Source organism: Melospiza georgiana, chromosome 10 (assembly GCF_028018845.1).
Source record: "Melospiza georgiana isolate bMelGeo1 chromosome 10, bMelGeo1.pri, whole genome shotgun sequence".
Taxonomy (NCBI): domain Eukaryota; kingdom Metazoa; phylum Chordata; class Aves; order Passeriformes; family Passerellidae; genus Melospiza; species Melospiza georgiana.
In genome coordinates this window covers 18591561-18613588 of record NC_080439.1, presented here as the reverse complement: position 1 = coordinate 18613588, position 22028 = coordinate 18591561, and the positions used below count along the sequence as shown (strand labels likewise).

Below are 22028 nucleotides of genomic sequence, written 5' to 3'. Positions count from 1 at the left end.
GGAATTGGGTGCTATTACACACAACTGCAGAGCCCAGAGACATTCAGAGGCTTCTGAAGCAATCAGTGGTAGAGTCTTGGGATGTTAAGGCTGTGCAACAAAGGTTTAGTGGGGAAGATGCTTAAGCTTTAAACATCAACACCAAACACCTGATGGTGATGGAAGCATAAACAACATTTCTTTATTCCTTTCCCCTCTGAATTTACTGGTATTCTATAGTGGGGCTAAAAAAAGAAAGTAAGGCAAACACTATCCTCCTAAGCTCTGATCCCTTGTTCTCTGCCCCTGCCACAGTACACCTAAATGTGCTTTAACATACCTTCAGCAGGGTTCAGCTTTGCTGCAGATGTTTCCAAATGTTTCTATTCTAGACAATGCCTGCACAACACACTGAGGTCTTCTCTGAAGTAACAGCTGCTACCCTAAGAAAAAATAAAAAACAGGACCTGGTGGGGCATCCAGGCTGGTGTGTGTTGTATATTTCCCATGGTTCTATGTCTACAGAGAACATTTCCCAAGGAGGAAGGAGGTTTTTGGTGTCTTTTTGATACAAGCAAACAAAACGATTTCAACTTTATGATCACCAGACATTCTTTTGAGATAAAGGGGAGTGGATAAAGATCCTACATGCCTTTAAGCATAGAGAATAAAACCCAGTGAAATTTTAAAGGTTTATGAATGGAAAACCATCACCAAGGAACCAAGAAGTCTGGCTCCCCCTCTGAATGCTGCTCTCAGCCTCAAGGAGACAATTTTTTCATTTAACTTTCTCACAGCATTCACCTAACTACACTTGCCAGCATGTTTTGCCAAATTACAGAAACTGCTGCAGAAACCATCTGCTTGACATTGCTTACATATAATAAAGTATGGCTCAATACAATGTGTTGGAAATGTTTGGGGATCTTTACATGGGAACCAAGGGCAGCAGTGCTGACTCAGGCAGATCTCCCGCTGATGTCAGTGGGAATTGCACCTGAACGAGCTCTCTGGAGCTGATACAGAGCTCGCTGTGCTGAGCTCCACTGACAGGAGAACATGTGGTTATAGTTTAACAATACCAACTGTAATGGAGATGAGAAGGAAACTTTATAGCATTTCTGGCTTGCTGCTCTTTTATAACTATGAAAAACACTTAAATGATCTGTACACGTCTGCTCTGTAACAGCTTTCCCAGCTTCAAGTGAACATTGAGAAACTGCTCCAAAGTTAGGTCCTACCTAAGCAAGAGTTTATCTGTTGATATAAAAACATGGACAGCAGAAAGACTACATATAAAGCCTTCATGATTTCCCTACAGATTGTACTACATTGTCTCTGGGTGAGAATGCAGGGATTTCAACACATCCCCAGTGGTTCAACGTGAGGCACAAATAAAGCCTTTGTAGAACAGACTCTGCCAGCCCAGTAGCAGGATACGTGTGACAGCTGCTACATCAAAGCACAGCAGCTTCTCAAATTTGCCTCCAAATGTAGATGTTACAAAATTACAGTTTCACTAAGTGTAAAAGCTGAGTGTGTTACAGCATCTGTGAATTGTGATCACCAGAGCAGCACCTCCAGGAGGATCAATCAATTCCCCAACCTCATATGAGTTGCAGAAGGCTGAAGAATGGGAACAGGGAGAAAGTAAAGAAGAGAAGCTATGATACATGTTCCCACAAATCTTAAACACAGTTACAATAAAGGGATTCTGAAGTATCACTAATTCCTAGGAATGGGCCACATTAGAGAACCAAATGCAGAGCAGGTAAAATACTTCCTTTTGCAACCCACTAATTAGCATGCACCCAACACAGGGGTTGCAATTTGATTGCAGCTCCCAGGCACGTGCCCTTTTCCTTCAAATACTACCAATTAACTCCTGTGTTTTGCATTACAGAGCTTCTGCTGCCCTCAGTTTGCCAGCCAGGGGAACACTGGGTGTGAGATTAGCTCAGCTGGTCAGAGCAGGGCATAAAAGGCTGTGGGTTTGATCCCCTTATGGACCATCCACTGGAGAGCCAGACTCAATGATCCTTGTGGGTCCTTCCAACACAGAATATTCTGTGATTCTGAAATTCACTTCCACATCATGTCTAGAGAAACTGCACTCCTTTTGCTCAGGCACAGGGACACAGTGAAGGCTGAAACCTATCACATGGATTTTCTGTATTTTCATGTGATGAAAGGCAGTGGCTGGAAATTGAAAATATGAAGGCCAGGAAAATCTCACTCCAAATCTCCAAGTAGTGCAGCTTTATAGTAAGTGATCACCCTCACTGTCAGATATTGCCAAGAGTGGACCTCTGAGTAGGGATCTTCCTGCATTTAGATGGCCAGGATAGAGATTTTGAGAGGTTTCAACTGATTTGGTTGAAGGAATGTAACAACTTTGTGTTTGACCCCTGATTTGGGCAAAAGCCAATGCGTGGCCACCTTACAAATCAATTCCCTCCTGAAGCAGACAGTGAACACCATCTGCATTCCAGTGAAGGGAGCCTGGAGAACCAAAGTGAGGGACCCAGCACCCAGGCTGGAGCTCACTGGCAGAGAGGAGACTCTTCCTGGTGCCCTTTGTGAGGAGATTCTCTGACCACTTGTTTAGCCTCAATGCCTGATCCATCCTTACCTGTACTCCATGTTTCCAATAAACCCTCCTGGAAGAGAATCCACTCCCACAGGGATGCTTAGGAAGAACCTGAAATATCATTAATGTTCTCCATGCTGCAGTCTCATTACAAGGCTCTGCAGACCAAGAAAAATGCATGAAACAGACTTTGGTCACCAAAAACATGACCCTAATACCATATGAAGGAGTGTATCTACCATCCACAGAATCACATGTAACTAGGAAACAGTAAAATAATAAAATAGTCATTCCTGTAGAGCTATAATGCCTCAGAAGACACTAACTGTTAGAAAAAATATTTGAAAGGTGAAATAAGAAAGTTTGCTATAGAGAAATCATCACAGAAGGGGCATCAACTAAAATTCCAAAACAACTGTAAAGCAACAAGGTCAATTAACATACAGGGGCACCACTAATTTATCTTACAATATCAATTCCCCCTTTACTGTAACATTAAAAAGCTGTTGGTCTGGGTCAAGTGTAAGAACAGTTGTGTCCCTGCAGGTATTCAAAGGAACATGAAGTCTGTAGTTACACACAGCAGAACACTAATTTTAGGGAATGCTTACCTAACATGGACCTTGGTGCTACCAGAACTGCCATTCCTGAACAGCTACTTGCTTATGACAGATTACTTGACACACCTTTGTTCTGCCTTTTGTGTGAGTATTATACTTTTATAGCTCCTTCTTCCAATGTACCTACTGAGACAAAAGGTTTGTATGAAATATAGCAATCAGGAAAAGTAAGAAATGTGGATCACTGCTGTAGTTTCTTCCCCTTTGTAAGATTAAAGGAAGGAATGCAGTATGTACCTCTCACCTTAAGTGAAATCAAGTCCAAAATAATTCCATGCTGAAGCTTACAGTTAAACCCAGACAATCAAATATTAGTTATTTAACTTCTGAGATCCCTGTGTTACCTTGTCCTTGTTGCTTCCACTCTTGCTTGTGTTTTTGTATGTCACATTTCTCCTGTCCAGCTGGAACTGTAATTCTGTTCCTGGGGTGACTGAGAGCAGGGCAGCCATCTGTGGGGCAGTGCATTTGCCTGGATCATCAGTGCACAGCAGTCAGTCTCCAACCTGCCTCAAAAGCACTGAGTCCCAAAGCACAGCTTGGCACAGAAGTGAGGCTTTGTTCAGGATGGTGTTGAAAGCAAGAGCATGTCCATACTCAGGGTGAGTGGGATAAATCCAGAATGGGACAGGTCACTGCCTGCCATGTCTCTCACACAGGAGCCTACAGCAGCAATCCCACAGAAGAGCCAAACAGAAACATTTGCAAAGCTGCACAAGGAACTGAAATTCAGCTCTGGGCTAAGAGCAGTTTTAGCACTTCATCAAAGGAGATGGGAGTTTTACTTTGGACAGTAGACTTTATTAGAAATTTTCTCCTCATTCATCAGTAAATTCACATTAAAATATGCTGAAGGCAGCTCAGTCTAAACATTTGACATTCTGCCCTAACAACAACTTCCAGTTTAAAAACTAGATTACTGATTCAGGCAGATAACTTGAAACATGTAAGAAACACAAACAGAAAGCAGCATCTTAAAAAAAAAAGGGATGAGCCTGAAAAACTGATACATTTGAGATGGAGCTGGGGAAAAAACCAGAATCAGTCACCCCAAGATGGGAAACAATTAAATGAGAACTCCAGACGCTAAACAGATAAATAAACATTATAACCACACATACATTAAAAAGAAAACAAAGTACTTAGAGTTCATACCACATAAAAATTATAAATTTGTTTAAAAAAAAAGTGACAAGCTTCCTAAAATATGAATATCCTAAATTCTTGGGACAATGAACAATTTGTTATAAATTGCAGAACTTTGGAGGGACTAGATTTGGTCTTGAAAACAATGAACTGCACCTTACTGTTACCAAGTCCAGAAACTGATCTGACACATAAACCATTTGTTTCCTCTCATGTTTTAAAACCACATTCTCTTCTTTTAGACAATAATCTGCTTTTTTTAAACATTAGAGCTTTTAGATATTATAGGCCTAATTAGGTTGAGCACTGAACACGCAGAACTCTCAACAACTCTGCATACCAAGGTTAAAATTTTTTTTCAAGAGTTACTGTCAAGACTTTTCCTTTGCTAATTTTTTTTTTTTTACTGGAGTAAAGTGTAGGAGAGAGAACAAAAAATGAAAATCATAATATTGAAAAATGGTCTGCCTGCAGGACACTGAATCTTGCAGGTCAGATTTTCTATTGGCATTTACCAGAAGCAACAAAGAAAAACCAATCAGTGTATGAGAGATGAGAATTATAGCCTTCAGGACTGTAAACACAAAAGGCAACAGGTAACACATGAACCTCAATCAAATCAATGTTTTCACATTCTTTAGTAGTCCCCCACAGTGATCTGCTTTCACTGGTTCAGAAAAAAATACATATATTAAAAATTAAATAACACTTCAGTGTCCATCACAAAGATTTATATTTTGCTGTAAACAATTTTCTGCCATTTGCATTGATGAAGTCCAATGTGAGGCCAGAGGGTTCTAGATTTCTTATTGGTACTGTAAATAATTTTTCAGAGACAGAGGCAAAGGTAGAATTTCTATGTCATGCAGGCGGTCTCTGCCAAGAGCAAAACGAATTGATCTTCGGCACAAGTCCATTAAAGGCAGGGGTTCCGCTGCAAAGACAGGAGAAAGAAAAGAAAACAAAGAGTTAATTTTTCAGCATCTCCATCTACAGACAATGTTTTGCTTATTAACAGAGATTCTGTATTCTGTTGTCAGTCACAAAGATAGCAATGGTATTGGGAAAACCTTTGTATCTTGAGGCAATTAAGATAATCAGTAGAAGTCAAGGCAGAATTTTCTACATTTCACCATAGTCAAGGGCTGCAAAGTTTCACACTGAGCTTCTTTATCTGTGAGGTTTAAATCAATAATGCCAAACCACTCTTCAGGCTGCTCTACCAAGTACAAGAAGTTACTACATTTCCAGATCTCAAACAAGACAGGGAGTTTTTACTGTGTTTATAACACAACATTCATCATTTTGTGTTAACATGAACTACACTGGCAACTTCTGACCTTTACATCCCAGCTCCCTCTGCATCTTAGGAACTGGAAATGGCACTTAGGGCTAACCAAACTTCTCAGCCAAAAGTGCTTTTCCTGCAACACTCTCTTAGCCTTTCTTTCTAGGAAGTCCTTTGGAAGAAAAAACTAAACAAAACACCCTCCAAAATCTAGAGGAAACATAACCTTTTCCTCTGTGAATAAATCAGTGGAGGAGGATTTGGCTGACTGGAAGGCAGAGTGTGTGTTGCCATATGTATGCACACAAACACCCCCAAAATATATAAACAACATCTTCAGATGTTTTAAGTTTAATTTAATCAAAGTGAATTAAGTATCTGCCAGAAATGCCTCGCTGATAGCTTGGAGACCCAAACTCTGATCCCCCGCATCTCAAACCATCTCAGTCCTATATCCCATCCTGGCCTGCAAAGCTAGCACAGAATTGCAGGAACATCATAAAATTTCCACCTCATAGTAGCAAGAATCATCTCTGTGACAGCAGTTTTGGCAATGGAAATCCTTCTGCCACAGGAGCTGGAATAAAGCTGTGAAGTCCTGTACCAGTTACTGCTATCGTTAAGAATTCCAACCAGATGGATTTTGTGCACATGCTGGCTTAAATGGGTAAGAACTTAAAAGATTACAGGAAACTTTTCTTCTTTACATGATAAAAGACCTTAAAAATCTTACTAGCACTTTCAAATGGAGGGGAAAGAAGTATTGTGCCTATATTGCAATTATAACATTTTATAAACTTGACAGATTTCTTACAAGTGCTCAACACTGTACAGCACTCAGTGATTTTATGCAGATCTGTTGTATGAGCCATGTGCAGATTTACACACAATGCCTAGAGGAAGGTGTCCCCTCATGGCAGGGGATGGAACCAATGACCTTTAAGGTCCCTTTTAGGGACCATTTCATGACTTTATTCTATAATCCTGTGTTAATCCATCAATCTGTTAGCTAATACTTTTAAAACTGCTTGGAACAAAAATCATTACAAAGCACAAAATACCCAGTTAAGGACTGGATTTATATGCTAAAATTGTCTGCTCTGGTGACACACCACCGACTTAATGGATTTTCCATCATTTATCCCAACATCACATTTGATTTGTGTCGCCCACAGTTCACTATGATATTTCCCCAAAGTGGCTGCAAAAAAGCTTAGAAAGCATTCTGAAAGACTAAAAGGTTTTTTAGCTTATAACCACTTCAGTGACTTGATATGGAGTCTACTTCTTGACAATACACCTCATTGATAATTTTACCTATTAAAAATTACACAATAAGAGCCCTCACATTCCATTAATAGAGCAATATTTTCTCTGCACAGGTGATCTTAGTTTTCATTTTTTCCACAGCAGAATTATGGATGTTAAATCTTAAGGGATAAAGCTGTGAAATTCATTAACCAGGATTAATAAGCAGGAACAAAAATAGCTCATGAGTTCTGGGACACAGAATACAACACATCTTACAAGCCTTACACCATAAACAACAATTTTCTGAGTATCTTCCCACAATCTCTGAGGTCCCATTAGGAAGATATAAAATGAGCACGAGGAGTGTTTAAAGCCATTAACTGACCATGTGGTCTCTTTTTTTTTTCCTAGACAAAGGAATATGTAAAATGTAACCATCTGTGCAGCCAGGCACAGTGTTAATCCCAAACTTCAAAACACAATTTAAGGAAAGGTTAAATTATTTTTCAAGCTTGAAATGCTAAATGAATGTCTCCTGTCTCACTTCTACAGGGAATTTTCAAATGCTGAAGAAAATGCCCTCAAGTGTTTGCAACAGCTGCTAAATTGCACATACTAAATGTGTTTTTGCAACTTGAAAATTGAACTATGTTCTTTTTATTCTACCCAACAGCAGTTCAAACCTACAACAAATTCAGAACAGGTTAGTCCTACAATACTAAATAAAAATTATGTTTTCTGGGGTGCTGCCTGTAAGAACTTGAGAAAAAATTGTAATAACAGCATTTTAAGTTAAAAGTATTTGTAGCTGTGCACAGTCCTAAATGAATAAAAATTAATTCAGAAAAAGAAATAATCTTAGTTTTGAAACAGTTTATGGGACAAAGGTAGAACTCTTAAAATTAAAGACTGGTAGTTTTCAGGCAGCCTGACTTGACAGAACTATTATAAACCACTTGGTGTGTACCTTAATGCTGGCACTCCCCTTCCACCACATCTCACATTTTCACTACGTATTTCACAAAGCACGAATCAAAGTGCCAGAGTAACTCAGTCCTTGCAGTGGGGAAAGGACTGGCTCAGCCTGAGGATGTTGCCATGCCAGCTGAAACACACACACAGACTCAGTGCACCCAAAACACTCCACAGCACTTTCAAATGTTCAAAGCACACTTCCAAAATGCTGTTTTCATTTGAGATCATAGAAATCCTGCTGAGAACAGTCTGATAATGCAAGAGATGGGAAGATGAATACTCTAAAGACACATCATTAGCTTTAACTTGGCTACAGAAAAAGCCTTTCCTTCACACCTTTAAATATTTACCTTTGAAAAACTTTAAAATTCAGGGATATTAACTGTTTCTCAGAACATACCACTAATTCTAATGCATATTAGGTGTACCAAGAGTTGTATTTTTAAAACAACCCCCAATGGATTGGAACTGAAACATTCAAGGCCCCCAGAAGAACCTGAACTAACAATTTTTCCGAAGTTATGTGAACTCAAATAAAGTCCTTGCCATTAGAAAAAAAAAAAAAAAAAAAAAAAAAAAAGAGGAATGAATTGTTGAGCTGGAATGCAAAACTGCAAAGAAAACATGATTCACAAGAATGGCTCTTTGTACTAAATTCCCAACCAGGCTAAGAAACCCAAGGTGAGACACTCCAGGGCAGGGGAGCAAGCTCTGCACAGGAAACCCAGCGCTTCCTCTGGGCTGCAGCAGCATCCAGAGAGAAACTGCAGACTTGGGAAACCCAAGCACCTTCCTGAACACCCTGCACCAAATCACCTCCTCATCCAAGGTTTGCTCTGAGACCCCCTCACCCAAAGGCAGCTCCCCATGTCTGCCACATTACTGGAAAGTACTTCTCAAGAGAAGAAAAAATGAATTTAAAAATACTGCTTAATTGACATGTCAGAGTTTAATTCCTGTGTCTCCCCTTTTGGCACCAGTGGTTTAAAAACGGCCCATTTGCAAACCCACCTTTCCAGACACACCAGTCACACCCAGGGGGACACGGTGGCAGCACAGCCACAGCCACTCCTCTTACCCAGAGCTGCACTTCACCAAGAGGGCCACAATATAGCTTAAATGGCAATTTAACATAGTAGCTAATAACTTAAAAATCGCTTAAATATAGGTTTGGTTAATTACATTAATTCAAACAGCTATTGGGTAACTGTTGATTCAGCTATTGATTCAGCTGTTAATAACACAAAATAACTCTGTTATTATACACATAGATATAGTCATTCTAATGGTGTCACTGCTGGGTTAAGGACAAAGGCAAAGAAACGTTTGTAACCAGACACAACCCCGCGCTTGGGAGCATTCTTCCAGTGCACATACATTTTTGAGAGCAATTTGCACATCATTACCAGCTGAAAAGTTCGTTTAGTTTTGGCAACCTGTAGTTATTTAACAATCTGGCACTCGAGCAAGGCTGCCTCCTCTCTGCAAACAGGCTTTTGTAGAGGAGATAAAGTCATCGAGCAGCTGATAACAGTAAATGTTATTAACTGCAATGCTACATGCGGCTCACACAAAAGAGCAGCTCTTAACAGACAACACTTATTTGCCAAATGACAATACTATTTTTTGAAATAAATTTGTAAAGCTCTAACAGCACCTCATGTTCGTAGCTTTCATTTATCTATAAAGAACGTATTTTTATCTCGTGTTATAAAAACAGAGATGACTGGGAGAGGGAACCACAATCAGCAAAATTAAAGCTGAGTGAAAGACAAAGGAAGTTTTCATAAGAACTGATATCACCAGAACTTAAGAATTTATTTATTTTTAGTTATTTTAGATACATACCTAAGACACTGAGCTAGCTACCTTATATAGTTTTGACCTTTAACTTCTTAAAAAACACTTAAATTCAGCAATCCATGTTAATGTTAACAATTGTTGAAAGGCACTTTTAAAGTCAGATTTAAAAAATAAAACCAAAAACCAACAAAAACCCCAGTATTAGGAGACAGAGATATGATTGCACATCATTAAATAAGTGAGGGACATCTCCCCAGTCCTAACTTTGCTTTTATCAAAAATGGATGTAGCCAGCTCATTAAAGAGCTGAAGCCACAGAGCCTCCAGAAGGGGAACGTGAAGTCTTGCAGAAGTGCTGCATGCCTGGTGCACAGAGAGGAGCCTGGGAAGGAGGGAAAAGCAGGATGCCACTGCTCCCATCCTGATGCCACCGCATGTTAAACCTGGTGTCATGGTTTAACATGGCCAAATGCCAGGCACCCACAAAAGTCATTGCTCATCCTCTTCTGCTACAGCTGAGCCTTCCCTGTCTACCAAAACGCAGGCTGTGCTGAATCAACACACCTGGGCACAAGGTTTTCTTTATTTTCTGTACTTTCTGGCTATTGCCCTGTTCTCCTTCCTGCCCCCTAGTCTTCACCTCTCTAAGTCAGCAGCACTCCAGCTCTGCCCAGCACTGCCTTTCATTGCTCCATTCTCACCTCATGCTTTGCCAAGATCAGAGAGCATCATGACCTTCAGAGGGATGGTGACCCCAGAGACTGATACCTCGCCATGGAGTGAGCTCCAAGGTGGACACAAAGTCTTACACTGGGGCCTGGTGGGACTTCCACATCCAGAAAGTGGGAAGGGAAAGCTTCTCCATGGCTGATGTCTCCCTGCGCTGAGGGATAATCCTCTGTCCCCTACCAGGGCACCCAAGTGCCCACTGTACAGACTGCAGCATGCTTTTCTTAAATTCTTTTTCCTCAGTTTTCATCCTCCTCCAGCTATTAAGACACCTGCTAAGAGATAATGTGGCCAAGTGCTTCCATTAGGTGATTTAGAGTATGCAGAAATTTGTAACTACCATTTAATTATCGCACACAATAAGCACACAAATACATGTAAGCCAGGAGTTTTCCTTCCAACCTTTGTGTCAAAGCCTAATTATTGTTTTAATTTTACACAGTACAGGCCAAATTCTTTCCAACACATAATAGGGTACATAAATACACCCCTTGTGACATATTTATGGCTTCCCTGATGCAACTGATGGAAAATTTGAGTTGTGTTCCTCGAATGGCACAATCTAGAGAGAGGAAATTGCAAATAATACATTAAAGAACACAGGCTATGACCAGCCATAAAAAATGCTAATAAATCTCCTAACAGCAATGGAAACTCGGACAAAGGATAACACTTATCTATTTTCCCCACAGATGTCTTTAAGCTCTGCAGCCTAAACCACTGAAGCACCTTAGAAATCCCATTTAAATCACGGTCCAGGCGATCCAGAGCAATGACCTCTCTGAAGAATTCTGCAATCCCAGAGGGCACGGTGTGATTTTCAGGAGAGCATTGACATTTTCCCCCAAGTCACAGGTTTATCCATCCCCCTGCCTCCCTCGGGCAGCCCCTTCCCAGCAGCTGCAGCTTTAGCAGTGTGTTCCAAAGCTCCCGGGTGGCAGATGGGAGATTCCGTGTTATCAGGCACGGCTGATAAGGAGGCACTGTCTCCAGCAGCTGTCTGCCAGCACAAATAAAGCTTTGTGCTGTCCACACCAGCCCTTGCTTTTAGCAGGCACCGTGGGGAAGGTGAAATACATAAAACAACACAAACACCGCCCTGTAGCTGAGCTCAGCTGCATCCCACAAAAATTCGGCACTTGAAATTTAATATGTTAAAGGGAGAAAGGAAGGCAAGAAAGCTTGAACAGAGGGAAGGACTCAAGGGTAACCCTCCCCCCCAGTCCTCCTCTGCATACCTTGGGCTGGGAAGGGAGAATTGGTTTACAGGTTTATCTTTTTAAGTGTTAAATGCAGTTAAGGGCAGTTCAAAACTTGAATCAAGCAGCATTTAACAGAATTAAGCTGAAAATGCAGCAGTGAACAAGCAGATATTCTGCAACATCATTCCTTTCCAGTTAATGCTCTCCAGCTGAGCTTTCTTGAGAGGAAATGGTTGAAAAGCAAAACAGAATGAAAACAACCAAAGCCGACCCCCAAAGCCAGTGGCTGTTGCATACAAGTAGAGATATTATAAAAAAAGGCCTTATAAAATCAAGCCTTGCTGTGCTAAATTACCAGCCAGCCTGTTACTTCTTCTAAGTGCAACTAGCTAACTTCCCATGTGAAATATCATAACAGTGAAAGCAGTTAATACAAGCTATTCCAGTGAGAGAACCGTTTACACCTGTAATAACAAAAGATCTGTCCCCTGAGAATCTACAAAAGAAAAATGTAAACATCTGAGTAAAACAAAAAGTCTTAGCATGTACACACAAAACACCTTTTAACCAATGAATTAAGTGGCAAGAAAACTACTAGCCAATCAAAGTTAAACACAAGCTCTGTAAAAACTATATAAAAATAAGTTATGTGAATAAAAAATAAGCTTTTCTACACAAAGAAACTGAGTCTTGTCTGCTTATTACTGCAACAAGTGGCCTCTTGTTACGGGTTGGATAAAGAATCTGTCCTTTAAGCACAAATACACAGCTCCATGCAATGTCTTTTTTGCAATTCAGAGCTTGAAATCTCCTGGGAGGTAGACATACAAGACTCAGACAACTGATCCTGACTCAGGAACACCAGAACCTAAATTCAATTAATTCAACACAGGCTTAAAATTCTCTCCTAAAGATTTCAATTTAGTAGGCTTGAACATAGGCCTAAACATTTATCATATTGGCTATAGGAGTGTTCTTAGAAAAGAAATTTTTGTCTGTGTACATTTGTAGGAAAGCTGTATTTATAGTCATACACATTATACCTGCAGCAACCCCTCTGAGAAGCTCCTTGTGGTCTCTAATAGTTCTTACCCTCTAGGCAGGTTTATGATCCACCCAGAAAAGGGCCCTGACCCACCACATTTCATGTGAAGAACAGGCACAGTACAAAGTCTGGCTCTGACCAAATCTACACACACAGCTTACTGTGGAAACTCACCTGAAAATCTTCTTTTCTGAATTACAACTTCTAATTTAAATGTACATATGCATCATAATAATCAAATTTCCACCACCAAATTCAAGGGTGTAACTCTTATTTTAAAACCTTTTACTACACTATTTCTACAGTTTAGATTACTAAATTGTACTGCTGTATCTGATTCAGAAACTGCAAAATAATCAGATAATAAGGAATTTTAACAGGAAACAAGTGGCTTTTTAAAAAAAATGCAGCAAAATTGTGTAATATTTTTTTCCCCCATATCTCAATAAATTTGCATGGTGACAAAAAGCATAAGCAAAGCCAGTGGCCACTTCCCTTCGGAAAGACGGAGGACACATGAATTCATTCCCTATGTGCATCAGGAAAATGCAAATAAGGAGGATGGGCTGGAAAGATTTCCTTTCTGGCCTTGATTTGTTTGCTCTTCTCCTCCCCTCAGATATTTCCACATTTCAAGCTTTGCTCTTGAACACAATGTGAAGGTAAATTGGGACAGTTGCTTCAGTGATGATTTAAATGTTCTGTTCTAGCAAAGACACCAACAATTAATAGACACTCTTTAAAACCAACAAACAAAACCATGTGCTTGACATCAGAGATGAGCCTAAGGCTCCTTGGCTCCTCCCTGATCAACCTTCCCCAAATTTACCACACTGAGAATGAAGATTTGGCACTGATTAATCTGTAATGTATACTTTATAGCTTTTAATCTCAGAAATACATTTATCACTATTAAATTCAGTTTGTGTGCCAGCCCATAAAGAGGGGAGTTAAAATATATCAAGGTGAGAGAAGATTAAAGCTTGGATGAGAATTTCACTGAGTAGATGCACTGGAGTTCAAAGACAATGTTGTTCAGGGGTTATGGACAGATTTATAGAAAAAGTAATAACAGAAAAAGTTGAAGGAAAGTTCAAGATTCAAGGACAAACCACTGCAGACAACTATTGCAACAGGCACCTGCACACTGTGAGCAACATCCTGACTGAAATATGCTGAAACAATTCCCTGCATTTTATCTCTTCATGAGATGTGCTTCATAAATGGGCATATAAAATAGCACACACAGGTACACACCTGTAACTGCCTTTATGGCTGTGAACAAGTCCTTATTGCTCAGAAAAGGGGGGCAGGAAGTCAAAGATATTTTTGGTGAACCTCTTATAATTCCTTTAATTCATTTACACATTTCTGCCTTAATAGCATGACAGCAGATGAGGAGATTTCTTGGTGGGAAACCTAATCATAGTGATTAAAATATCCTAAAATTCAAACTTGTACATTTTCACAGCTGTTCTTAAACACATTTTTTTTTATTTTGGGTTAGCTAATCAAGGATGCGAGGGGGAGAGGGAAAAGGGAAGAGAATTAATGAGAAGCATGCAAAAAACCAAAATGTTGGCACTATGTGCTGAACCCAGTGGGTCCCTGGTTGCCTGACTGCCCCTGTGCCCTTCTCCCATTTGCCTCTTTTTCATCTGTTGCATTTTGTGTGACATATTCACTGTGTGTGGCAGTGAAGTACACCCTGTCACCTTTTCTTGTACTGTGCCCAGCATGCTGGAGCCTCAGCACAATTTCTCCACCCTATCACCCTGAGATAACAGAAATAACACACCCTCATTCAACATTTCCACTGCTTACAGCTCCTTTCTCAGCTGGAACCTCTCACAATAGTTTCCTGTATGCCTGTTTAGTATTACACCAAAATTGTTTACCCCAGTTAGCAATTAAATTGATTCAAAGCATCTTTTGCACCACACTTTAAAGTCTCACCATATTGACAAGATAACAGAACTGATGACTCACCTACTTATATTAGTACAGATTGTGCTGAGCTGTTTAAGACAATTAATATTTGACTACATTCCTCATATCATTGTTACATGACATTTTCTCAACTACTTCAATTTAAATTACCCAGAGGCTCCAACATATGCAGATTTTCTCAAACCAAGCGAAAAAATTACAGCAGCATGTCATTTAAATTTTAATGCAGTTGTATACAAGCTAATGATCTCTAGTGGAGATTTACAAACAATAGACCTGACTCATCACTTTATTATTCTAGTTTTGGTATTAACAGAATTACATTGGAATAAATCTGGAGCCATGAAGTTGCAATTAAGCTCAATATAATGAATTTGATCCCATTAGTTTAGTACCATTTTATATTCTGGACTTGTTGAAAGTGATTTTTTTTTTCTTAAGCACCATAATCTTCACCAACAGTAAATGGGTGCTGGAGATGATCTGAATTATTTTCATACTGAATTTAAGATTCATCATTGTTCCTGGCATGCAAACACAGCTGATGCTCTCTGAACACATTTCTAAAGCATTCAGTTTGAACACAAATACACTCTCATAACAGAGCACGCAGGGCTGTCTCCACTCACCATTGTGCAGTTCTTCTCAAAAACAAACTCTTGTTACCATCTTTCAACTCTGGCAAAGTTCTGTCTGAAATATCACACCCCTCTGCCCCACCTCCAAGCAGCACTCCTGCCATGTCATCTTACAAACCCATTCTCTGAGAAATATGAGTGTGGAAAGAGGATTTCCATATTATGCACTCTACAGCCACTGTATGAGATGTGTTATCAGCTCCCAAGCCTCTGAAGCACCAGCACAAATCCAGTGATGGGATGGGAGAGTTGAGAGGGTAGGTGGGCTACAGAGTGGTATGCCCACTTAAGTGACTTTTCCTGTTCCTAGGCATGTAGGGTAGGGGGTTATAGCATGAAGACAAACATTAAAACTCAGAGAAACATCCCCTGGAATTTCACACAGGATTCCTAGAATCTGATAGCTAACTCGAGTTTTCCACTCACTGAATTTCTTCACCTCTAGGGCAGCATCACTGAGCAAAACTTTCCTGTACTTGGCCCTTCTGGGTACCTGGACAGCAGGAGCCTCTCTGAGCTGCCTTCTCTGGCCAGGACAGCTGAAAGGGGGGTGGCAGCTGGGATGGACCTGCTGCCATTCTCCAACCATCCTTCAGCCTGCTCCTATACATTGCTTAATATACTTTGAGAACTCAGCCTGCAGGGTAATACCACTCACACCTTCTCCCTGTCCTCTGCAGCCCACCAGATCCAGCCAACACATTTCGTTGGGATCTCCCAAACTCTGCACTATGACCCTCCCTCCCCCAGGGGTGCTCACTTGTTGTTCCAATGAATTTAGGCACAAAGGGGAGGGCAAGGAATGGCCAGGGGGACATTAACCCCAGCCCTCTCCTCCTCACACATCTCCCAGCTTCACACTTGGTCCTTCTGTCCCCACTCGTGGCTTTAGGGCCACCATCTATACAGGACCCCCAGGTGTAAGAGCAGGAGGAAAGAGGAGAAGGCCAGGAACAGCTGAAGCCCTGAGTGCTGTGGCTGTGCTCTGGGGTTATTGCTTCTCACTGATTCATTCAGCAAACACACCCTGTCCATAAACAGCCTGTTCCAGCTCGCTCTGCCCCAGCTGCCAGCTGGCAGCAGATGCACAGGTGTAAATGAAAGCATCATTTGGCCTGCAGGAAAGCTATTATGAACAAAGATTTATCTAGAATTTCAGGTCCCAAAGTCAATCTGTGAGGCTGGCAATTAAAAAAGGCATCTGGGAACAACAAAGCAAAGCCGAGCAATTCACCCACCTCTTTCATGTACTTGCACACCTGATTTCTTTAGGAAAGGGAATCTCATCCACCCACTAATACAGCCGATAGCAATTAAAAAACTAAAATGAAAGAAACTGAATATGTATGAAAAACCTTATCACAGTTTCTACATGTTTGTGTTTTCACATTCCTGAAGGCATTCAGGCAGGAGCTGGAGGCACTCAGCTCACTATTAACACGTGTGTGTGATAAATATCACAGAAAAAAACCCATTTCTAGAATTCAACCTGAGCAGATGTGCAATAATTTCTTAATACAAAATATAAACTCTTTTCAACATTGTTTTATGTCCAATAGGGTTTATTTTATGATCTGTGCATTGGTAAATAGGCAGGTAACAGTCTTCTACAGTGAGTTAATGCAAGCCCATACTGAGGTCCCACAATTAATGACTTTGTTCATTACAGTGCCAAGAAGACAGCACAGCTTACTGAACACAATGAGGCTATTTCCAGCCCCTACAACAGGGATGGGGTTTTTACATTTTATTTACAGTTTAGAATATCAAATTTAAACTTACTGTGTAAGTTCTGCAATGGGAATAATAGTTCTGGGACTTCTGTTTTAGTTCTTTTTCAGGTACTGAAGTATCAATTTGATGCTAAATTTCCACTGTGTTTTAACAGATTGTGGACAGACTCCTTAACTATCAGCCTCATATTTTATCTTCTGACCTATTAGACCATTTGTCTTATTTTCTGTCTTATCAGCTGGCTCCTTCCCTATCTTCTCATCTCCTACTCTCAAACTGTGTCACTCAGTGAACTGGGGTTTAAAAAGAAAATGCCCTTCTACCTGTGGGTAGAAGGGAAACATCAGGAACAGAGTATTTTACTTGTTTTATGTAAAAATCTAGGTGATATGGGTGCAACAGATGAAATGCTAAACTATAAGCCTAAATTCTTTCAAATGGTACTTAGTCCAAAACACAACTCTCCCACTTCAGAATTGCACAGAGCACAAAAGAAGGCTTCCCACAGAATTCCTTCTGCTCCCTGGCGACTCAGCCTTTCTGACTCTACAGCACTGTCAGCAAAGCCAAAGGGATTTTTGCCAGGGTAAATACTGCTAAATGGGGTCCCCCATCCATATATATTTCACTTTATCTCCGTTGCCAAGTCCTTTCTGATTGCCAAGTCAATCTGCCTGTAAGATTAACTGGATTTTTCTTCCCAAGCACTCAGAGTTTTGAGATAAACGCTGGCTCCTCAGGCACAGGAACATGCCCAGGCCATTCTGATGTCTTGGATATTTCTTAACTAATTAAGCTAATCATGTAGACAATGACTGAGCAAAAAGCTACACAGAGCTTTCCAAAACCACCCTTCTCAGGGGTGGGAACAGCCAACCAGAGCAGACTTCCTGGGGAGCATTCCAAACCCATCCTCTAAACCCATGGCATTAGTTGGTTGTTTACTTTGGATTTGCTTTTACCCCAGGAGGAGAGACCAAGACCTCGTGCTTGTTTTACATCTTATTCAACCATACAGAGGATCAAACCCACAACCCCAAAGCAGACGGCAGTCCAGCAGTAATGGGAGAAACAGGATGTATCCCACTTCCCACAGTGCTGAGACCTGGTTTGCATCGCTTGTCCTTTCAAATATCAGAAAAAAATTCTTCAATAAGAAGGACTAACCCATCAAGGAAGCTGCTTTCCCCTTCAGAGCTGGGAGACAGCAGCAAAAACCAAAGGGGCACCAGAGGAAAGAACTGGGCTGACTTTATCCTTCCAAGCACCTTTCAGCTCAAGAGGTGATGAGGAAAGAAGGGCAGTGCCCATCCAAACACCTCCCTGGGAACTCAAAATGCAGCTCTGTGTGTGCTGCAGTGACAGAGGGGAGACCTGGAGCCCTCCACAGCCTGTCCCTCCTGCTTTCCTCTGCAGACATTCCCAGGGAGGCAGGACATGCTTCCTCCTGCTGACCCCCTGCCTGGGAAGGTGGAGAGAGCAGGAGACTCCTAATGGACAAAGACAAAAGCAAATTGGGAGTGGCCAGCACCACATCAGGAACAGTGTTAAAATGTGAATTAATAAAGGAAAAATAAAGGTTTTCCTTTCTCTGTGCTTCTGTTCAGTGCATTGCTTTCATCATCTCTGCCTGACATATTTGAATGCTGATGTCATGGATTTCACATTCTGAATGAAATATTTTTATTATATATACTGTAATTTTATTTACTGACACCAAACCAGAATTCTGGGCTTTGGATATTTGGAATCTTGGTAGCAATTGAAATATGCATTTCATTGTCTCTCAGATAACTTTCCAGATTAGTCAAAAGGGCAATGTTTTAAGTTTTTCCTTTTCTGAAGTATCTTCCAAAGACAAAAGCAGGATTGTATATTATTCCTCACTGCCTCTTCCTTGGTAGGTAACATCAATTAAAACTGACCTTCCAGGACGTTCTCCTCTTCAAAACAACAAAGCCAAATGACATTTCTTCAAAACTCCTGGACCCCTCTCCCATTCAGCTTTGAACAAGAACTCCTATGCCTGGACACAAACAAACTTCATAGAAAGCAACTTGTATCACTGCCTGAAGGTCTCACAGGAAAGCAACACTCACCCTGCAGCAACAGGAGACCACAGCCCTTCCAAGCAGATTTCCAGTGTGGACCAGGACTGGGACATTGTGTTTGTAACCTTCCAGCACCATGTGAACACACTTCCAACAAAAACCATTTCAGGCACTTCTCTCTTAGAAGCCAGTTGTGCATGATACTTGTAATTTCATCAAATTCATGCCTAGGATGATCCATATGGATTTAGCAATTACCACTGACAGAAAAGGTCTCAGAATTTTGCTGTTTCCAAACCTGTCTGTTCCTCTTCAGCTGTTGCTCAGTAGCCACAGCAGGACTGAATCCCTGCTTTCAATTATTCCCCAAGTATGCAAAGCTCAATTAATTTTATGTATGTTTCTCCTTATGGGCTTTACCCAGTTTTGGTGAAAGATCCAGCTTGTTGCCATGCTCTTGGCAGCAGGGATACAGTTCCTCCCTGAGCTAAACTGTGCCACTCCCCACCAGAATTCCAACCATGCCCAGGACTTGTGGTTCCTCTTAGGACAAGTCCACCAGAGGGGGAAAGGAGAGGAATGGGAGAGGATTTATCAATAGTAACAAAATATTTAGAGAAAAAGTACTTCAGAGCAAGCCTACACAAATTTCTGTCTTCCCTAAGGTCCCAATGCCTGGAGACCCCTCAGGTGCCGATGGCTCCCTACAGACATTTCAGTGCTTTTCTAAACAGCTACTGCCTGTTTCCTTCCTGAAAACCCATTGCAGAGTTTGGCATTTGTTTTTCCACTGCCTATCCAGGCCAAAGCTGCAGTTCAGAGAAAATGAAGGCCAACATCAGCACGTAGACAGGTCAACCCCAAAATTATTTTTGGCTGACAGGTAGCAATGATGACACCTGCCATGCTTTGGCTTTCCTGTTTCCCCAAAGCACACCTCCTGGGCAGCATGGCCCTTTAGACACACCAGTATTACAACAAATACCCTGCTAATATACAGCTACACCCATTGCCATCCAGATGGAACATGTCCATAATGAATTTCCAACCCATTACTAAAACCTTAGTAATTAAATTTGAAAATTAAACTAATTATATGTGCATGCACAGAGTAATCTAGAGCCCACGAAGCAGGGGAGTTGAAAGAATGACAAAGAAAGCAAAAAGTAAGCAAAGCAGCAGCTCTCTGGAGCCTCCAGCTCTTCTGGGGATTCCTCTGTGCGAGCTGTGCCCTGCAGATCTAACATGGGGTATGGCCTTAACCCTGCAGAGCCTCACTACTACAGACTGCCTACTGGGAGCAGTCAGCCACGTTTTTGGGGAGCTCAGAACAATGTAAAATTAAAAACTGTTAACTGAAATTTAAGTGATGATTATTCCCCCACAGTGCTGTAAATTAATTTGTTTTTTTGATGTAATAAATAGCATGACCCTCTGCACCTACCATTTGTGAGAATTTCAAACATCACTTCACAACCCTGAAGTGTATCTGATAAGGGCAAAATAGCACTGCTCATGCAAAGCCAGAACAGTTTAAATCTTATGCAGGTCTTTACCCCTGGGTTTCAGGAGCAGCAATTTAAATTTCTAGTTGCACCTCTGTGACTCTGTTTTCTCCAAGGAGAAAAAGGCCATTTCTTACCGCTCCTCTATGAACTGTGGGCAGTGCAGGGAGCCCCAGCCTGGCAGCAGTGCCAGCCACCCTGCTCAGCTCCTGCCCAGGAGCCCCAGGCAGCCTCCAGGTGAGAAGCCCAGGCTGCATTTTCCCAGGGATGTGGTCTGTGACGTAAATGAGGCTGCTCCCTGAGCCTGCCTTCAGAAAACACTCTCAGGAACCCAGATCTGCCATTTCCTCCTTGAAATCTCTCACTCTGGGAAGGAAAGAGAAAAAAACCCTAAGCTTCCCGAGCAGTAAACATCTGCCAAGAAATTTTAAGTGTTCCCATCCAAACCCTCCTCCTTTTTCTTAAGCTTTCCATTTCTTGCTCTATTATAAATCACTCTGGGGAAATACCACGGACTCTGAACATTTAAGAATGTTTCTAAGTGGTAAACCATCAGGTTTTACTAGACTCTTTAAAATAGTGTGGCCTATCTGCATAAACAAATAATACATTGCTTTTTCTACATTAATTATATGTTGCACAGACTAACAGCCATAGAGAGAGAAAGTTCAACCAGCCCTTATTATGGAAATAATAATTTGTTCTGAAACAGAACAAATATTGCAAGGGTTCATGAAAGCTTTGTGGAAGGCACCAAAACACTCTGCAGAGAATAGTTCACTTTCAGGAGCTAATTTAGTAGCCAAAGCGCCTGTCAAATTAATTTTTCAGAAGATTAATACTGTCTTCTTATTCTGGTTTATCATGACAAGCTGGAAAGAATCACAGTGGCTGTTCAGGCAGGCAGGAATGACATCGAAGCACTCTGGGTTTGGATGTGCCTGGCCTAATTCCATTATTAAACCACTCAGTCTTGAAGAGCAAAGCTAGACATCACTCATTCCACACAGTCAGACTTATGAGTCTGAAAAAAGAAAAATCTCATCCTTAAGCAGCTTTCAGCATATTTGAATAACAGTGACTGTGAAATACACTGAGAGCATAACAGATGGCTTGCTCTGAGACAGAGCAGCAAAACATGTCCAGGGGATGGACACACAAAGTGTCTCCCAGAGGTGAATTATGGAGCGTGACTCCAAGGCAAAGCCCAGCCATGTCTCCAGCTCCTTCCACTTCACAGCAAGGAGAAAAACAGCCTTCAACTTCCCTAATCCACCTTCCTGGTGCAGAACCATTAAACTGTATATGGGATATGACTGCATTACATTAGTACAGTTCTAATGTTCTGACACTTGTATGCAATATTACAACATTTAAATCTGATCTAAGATTGACTAAATTTAGCTCAGGAGGGGAGATTAAAAGAACTCACACCACAGAACTTGTTAAAATGAAAGCAGTAATGAGGAGATGATGGGACAGAAAAACATCAAATGTGGCAGCTCTCTGCATGAAGAGCAAC

General features: G+C 41.1%; 1 protein-coding gene across 2 annotated transcripts in view; it reads right to left on the bottom strand.

Annotated features, from left to right (window-relative positions):
- Positions 1-3993: 3993 nt before the first annotated feature.
- The window catches only part of SPSB4 (splA/ryanodine receptor domain and SOCS box containing 4), a 95495-nt gene continuing 77460 nt past the window's right edge, over positions 3994-22028 (bottom strand). For both annotated transcript variants that reach the window (XM_058031229.1, XM_058031227.1), the window contains exon 3: positions 3994-5269. In XM_058031229.1, coding sequence (XP_057887212.1) covers positions 5142-5269 — 128 coding nt within the window. In that variant the 3' untranslated portion in view covers positions 3994-5141. The remainder of the gene's footprint in view (positions 5270-22028) is intronic.